Source organism: Rousettus aegyptiacus, unplaced genomic scaffold (genome assembly GCF_014176215.1).
Source record: "Rousettus aegyptiacus isolate mRouAeg1 unplaced genomic scaffold, mRouAeg1.p scaffold_m13_p_6, whole genome shotgun sequence".
In the NCBI taxonomy this organism is placed as follows: domain Eukaryota; kingdom Metazoa; phylum Chordata; class Mammalia; order Chiroptera; family Pteropodidae; genus Rousettus; species Rousettus aegyptiacus.
In genome coordinates this window covers 9,578,378-9,584,377 of record NW_023416309.1, presented here as the reverse complement: position 1 = coordinate 9,584,377, position 6,000 = coordinate 9,578,378, and the positions used below count along the sequence as shown (strand labels likewise).

Genomic DNA, 6,000 nt, shown 5'->3' with positions numbered 1-6,000 from the left:
GGGCCGGGGTGGAAGAAAACCATGGATCCAGTGTGGCATGTAGAAGGCAGTAGCGATGGGGTGACCTTCTCACACTGGATCTGATGGCACAGGAGGAGGGAGCAGTTATGACAATAGGGAGACAGCGAGGCCTAGGCTGATATCTGGTTGGCCAGACAGGAGCCCCTGGTGACCCCAAAGGGAGAAAGCCGCAACCTGATACTCCAATTTCCCTTTCTTCCCTCCCTGGATCTCCTGCTGGAATCTTCCCACTGGCCAAACTTGATGGGAAGCCAGAGATCACAGGTCCACCAGGAAGCCACGGTGGAGAAGGAAGAGAGCAGATGGGGAGTGGTAAACAGGAAACATCCGGGGCCATGGACAAGGCACTCTGAGGACCATCACCTGCCCTCCCCAGTTCTGCTGTGCACCCCAAGAGCTGACTAGACAATAATAGGACACACGCTGGGGATAACACCATATTCAACCTGTCACGGGTTTATTGTAAAAGGAGATTTAGTCTCTTTTTTTGCGAGTAAAACAATGAAACCTCCATAATTGTTCCCAGAGAAATAAACATGCCAAAATATTTAAGTACTAATAAAACTTAAGAATTATCCCAGCATATTTAAATATAGATGTATTTTTACAGCAGGCAATGAAGGCAATTGCCAGCAGAATGCATTTCATCCAGGCCATTTAATACTAAACTGCCCACCCCCTCCTTTGAGGCTTGGGTGGGAAGCGGGGAGGGGGCACTGAAGAAGAGGCAGTGGAGCCTTCCCAGGGATGGTAAGAGGTACCCCTTTCACACAAGCAAGCCACACAGTTACTGAGCCGTGACAGGGACACCAGACACTACACTGCACTCATTTCATTGCTTACTCCTCCCTCAGTCCTTACTACAATCCAGTGCTAGCGTTAACTGTATTTGAAAGTAGGAGAATTCAAGGAACATATAAGTGAAATAACACCCCAGGCTGCACAACAGTCGCTGGAGCCTAATTCCAAAACTCACCCTCTGAACCATCTTTCATCGATGCCTGGCCCTGTGTTAGGAGCCCAGGATACAGAGTTATAGCAAGCTGAGTTTGGGGCCCTCTCAGCTCTTGCCAAGACTATGCAATAACCTCTGAACAAATGTTCTGAACTCTCTTCTTGCATGGCTACCTACCACTATCCCCACCCATTCTCAATGATGCAGCTGAAGGCTTCTCTCTTTCAATTTGAGTATGTACGTGTGTGCATGCAGGCACATGTGTGCGTGTTTGTGTGTGTGTGTTTGTGTGTGTGTGTGTAAAAGGTTTCCTGGCTTTTAACCTTCCCATGTCTTACTATTACCCACAGGATACAACCTAAACCTCTGGGGCCATACCCAAGATTCTGCCCATTTCTCCAGCTCTATCTTCTTCCCTACCTTGAACTCCATACCATAGGTGGACTAGAAATCTGGTTCTCCAAACACGACATGCTGATCTGTTCCCCTGCATGATTACCTAAGAGGAACCTCTGCCTGGAACACCTTTCTACTCTTTCTTGCTTGGCCAACTCTTATGCACCCTTCACAGCCTAGCTCATATACAAGTTTTCCAGAAATCCCTTCTAGCACGTCTAAATTCGAGTATATATCCCTTGCTTGCACATCATTCAGGAGGAGATCAAGAAAGAGCTCGAGAAGCCCATCCATCGAGAGAAGACATGCCCGCTGCTGCTTCGTGTGTTCACCGCCAACAATGGCTGCCACCACTGCATGGATGAGTTCTCCCACGGCAACGTGTCATCCAGCAAGCTGCAGATCTATACTTGGATGGATGCAACCTTGAAAGAGCTGATGAGTTTAGTGAAAGAAGTCTACCCAGAAGCTAGAAAGAAGGGCACGCACTTCAATTTTGCAATTGTCTTCACAGATATTAAAAGACCTGGCTATCGAGTAAAGGAGATTGGCAACATCACGCCTGGAAAGAAGGGGACCAACAACGCCATGACCCTGCAGTCTCAGAAGTTCCAGATAGGAGACTACTTGGACATAGACATAACCCCTCCAAATCGGGCACTGTCTCCTTCTGGGCACATGAGGCCATGTTAAATTTTATTGACAGTTTCTCGGAAAGAAAAAAAAAAGTGATGCTCCTTAGCTCAGCACTCACCATGTCCATATTTTCACTATAAGCATCTTTGCCATAGACATCTTTGCCGCAAGCATTTTTGCTGCATTTTTGCTACGTGACTAATTGACTGTAAGGCAATTTTGCCATAAAACAGATAAAATCATGAAAAATAAAAGAGAGACATTAAAAAGGACATAACAAAATTAGAAACACTTTATTGTGAAATGCAAAATATTTGAATACATTTTAAATGTGTGTAGATCCATGGCAATACTGCACAAATAACTGATTTTATTTTATGGATTGTATTAAGCACTTGTCTTCACTCTATGGGAAATGTGGGTTTAACTCTGTGCCTGCAAAGAGGGCCCTCAGCCTCTCTGTCTTTTCCCAATGAAGTGTGTTTCAAAATGGGAAACTAACTCTTGGAGCAAATCATCATCTTTGGAAGAAATGCTAACTATTTTAAGACTACCACCATGTCTACTTGTCACTATATAGACCATTATAAGAAATAGCTAAGATTTATATGTAATGTAAAAATGAGAACAACTGCAAGAACTCCATCAGTGGAGAAATAAAACTAAACTGACAAAAAAAAAAATCCAACCAATGAACTGTCAACCAGTTATCTTTTTTTTTACGGCAAATCGCCTCAATTATGCAGTGAAAAAAAGTGTGGCAAAGATGCTACAGCAAAAGCACCTAGAACCCACCACAGTACATTGGTATTATCTATTGATGGGATTCACTCCCCAAATGCAGGGACTATATCCTCATCTTTGCATGTAGGACCCAGCATCCCTTACTGGCCTGAACTACAGTCTCAAGGGAGGAAGTATGACTTGATGGCTGTGCAGGAGGCAAACCTGCATTAACATCTATTGCTCAGTACCTGTGTGATCCTGAGCACATTTTTTAACTCCTCCAAGACTTACCTGGAAAACAGGATAACAATGCTCTCCTTACAAGGCTATGTGAGGAGTAAGTAAAATACCATTTATAAACAAACTCCCTTGGCAGAAAGCCAGACTTATGTTCTATAACTGCTTTTTGAATGCTAATCTTTAACTGTTCTTTTGAAACTGCTCTAGCCTTGGGGCTCTTCCTTCCTTTGCTGAGTGGACATGTTACCCAGCCACCCACCCCCAACCCCCGCAACACACACACACACACACACACACACACACACACACACACATGCTTTGTTGCTCGCACAGACCTTTCCATCCATGCCTAGTTTTTGACACCAACCTCCGGAGAGGTACAAGGTGCAGAGAGAAGCCAGTGGCCCAAAGAGGTTAGCAATTTACCACAGTGGGTCACAAAGGAAGTTACTGATGGAGCTAAGACCAGTACCCAGTCTTTGGACATCCAGGCCATTGCTATTTCCCAGCATCTCTAGTTCAGTCAGAAATAATCTTCTGTAAGGAACTGGTGATCCCCTTAGGAAACCCCACACTCCTCCTCACGCTGCAACCAGTGGAGGACGGAGCTGGCAGAGGTCAGATGCTTCCTGTCAGAGTTCCTTAACATGACTGGAAATTGCCTAATCTTGAGACTCTAGCTGAAGAACCTGGATAACCCCGCCTTTAGAGAGATATGCCTTCAGTTGACAAAACTCTTTCTGTTCCTGTGTTCTGCCCACATACATGGTGACTAACCCACAAACTTCCAACCGTGCTGTGCTTCTGGCTCTGCCAAGCAAACATCTAGGTGATCTTGAGGTCCTTGCTGAAGAGTGAGTCCTTTTCGAGCCTCAATTTCTTCATCTATAAAGGTGTTTACATTATGAGGAAGAAATGAGATTGCCTCTGATGGTTCAAAACACTGTAAAATTGCTATTGAGATAATCACCACTAATCATCTGACAAATAAAAATAATTTGGAGAACGTCGAAGTCTCTTTGGAAATTAAAACCTCGAGAAACTTGATTTCTCTGTTGGAAATAACATCATAGCCCATGTCATTTTTTTTTTTTTGTAGAATTTTTAAATTGCGACTAACATAATTTACCACTTTAACCATTTTTAAGTGTACAGTTTGGTTACATTAAGTACATTCACACTGTTGTGCAACCATCATGACCATTCATTTCCAGAACTGTTTATCTTCCAAAACTGAAATTCTGTACCCATTTAATACTAACTCTCCAATCCCTTCTCTCCCTAGCCCCTGGTAACCACTATTCTACTTTCTGTCTTTATGCAGTTGACCGCTCCAGGTATCTCGTATTAATAGATGTATACAAAATTTAACTTTTTTTTACTAGCTTATTTCACTCATCATAATGTCTTCAAGGTTCATCCATGTTGTAATGTGTCAGAATTTCCTTCCTTTTTAAGACTGAATAATATTCCAGTGTATGTATATACCATATTTTGTTTATCTGTTCATCCATCAATGGTCACTTTAACTGCTTTTATTTTTAGCTATTTTAAATAATGCTACTGTGAACATGTGTGTACAAAAAGTTCTTGGAATCCCAACTTTTACTTATTTGGGGTATGTACTCAGAAGATTAATTGCTGAGTCATATCTTGCTTAATTTTTTTGATAAATCATCATTCTATTTTTCACAGTGACATACAATTTTACATTGCCAAGAGCAGTCCACAAGGGGTCCAATCTCTTTACATCCTCACTAACACTTATTAATTTGTTTTTTTTTAATTTTTATTATAGCCATCCCAATGAATGTTAAGTGGTATTTCATTGTGGTTTTGATTAGCATTTCTCAAATGATGTGAAGCATCTTTGTATGTGCTTACTCTCCATTGATATATGTTCTTTGGAGAAATCTCTATTCAAATCCTTTGCTCATTTTTAATGGGTCCGTTGTTGTTGTTGAGCTGTTACGCGTGTCCTATTTTAACATCAAATGAAGTGCTCAACCATCTTTCAATTGGCAACAGAAATGTGTGAATGTGTCTATCGATGGATAGAGTGCAAGTATTTATTAAGCACTTCTTTTGCTTAATCCTCACCATAACTGTGTGAAATAACTGATATGACCCTTACCTATGAGGAAACTAAGGTTCAGAGAGATTAAGTGACTTGCCTAAGATCACACAGCTGGTACAGAATAGATAGACTGGGTTGGGCTTGGGACTTATCTCAGCACTCACCATAGTCTAGCTTTAAAATAATGCAGCTCCATCCCCACAGTGCCTCCCCACAAAAGTCAAGCTCCTAAGACAAAGCAGAACTGCCACAATGAAGACCAACCCATTATTATCTGAACTGAAGAGACACCCCAGGTGAATGATGTAACCAGAAGGTTCAGGGCAAGGCCCACCATTAATCTCATGGTTACAAACAATATAGAAAGATTATGCTGGCCTCCAGCCCAGTTAAGTGGACATTTGGATTTTTTCCAAAACAAATGCAGATACTGTAAATACAGCTCAGCTGGTTTGCAGGAAATCAGTGTTCAGATGAAGCCACATCTAGAGAGATTTTCCAAAAGTCCTACTGCAAAGAGGCTGGGTTGTGACCCATTTGGAGTATGTGTCCTGCTTATAAAAGGATTTTCACTCATTCAGGACTTATTTGCTGAAGGAGTTCTGGGTACCAAGCTGTATGCTGGGCTTAGGTTTATGTGAAATGCTAGGGGTGAAGAGAACAGTGAGATATGATTCTGGCAACCATTCACCTCTATTCTCCAGAATAATGTACCTTCAAACAGGAAATTGATGCTCAGAGAAGTGGAATATTTGCCTACGTTCACACGCTAAGTAAGTGAGTGATAAAGCTGGGAAGATATCCCAAGTTTCCATTAAGTCACTTGATTTTCCTAAATAACAATGTGTTTGGTGTTTATGTTGCTGCATTTTCCAGATTGCTTCCCATTCTCAAAAGGGGTAAAACAATCCTTTGCCAGAACTTATGCTTTAAGTTTGGTTCAAAATAA

General features: G+C 41.9%; 1 protein-coding gene across 1 annotated transcript; it reads left to right on the top strand.

Moving 5' to 3' along the window:
• Window positions 1-356: 356 nt before the first annotated feature.
• On the top strand, window positions 357-2,065 carry LOC107520801 (histone deacetylase complex subunit SAP18-like). Its single transcript, XM_036222382.1, has 2 exons — window positions 357-365; window positions 1,631-2,065. The coding sequence occupies exons 1-2, from the start codon at window positions 357-359 to the stop codon at window positions 2,063-2,065; spliced, it is 444 nt and encodes a 147-aa protein (XP_036078275.1).
• The last annotated feature ends 3,935 nt before the right edge of the window (window positions 2,066-6,000 follow it).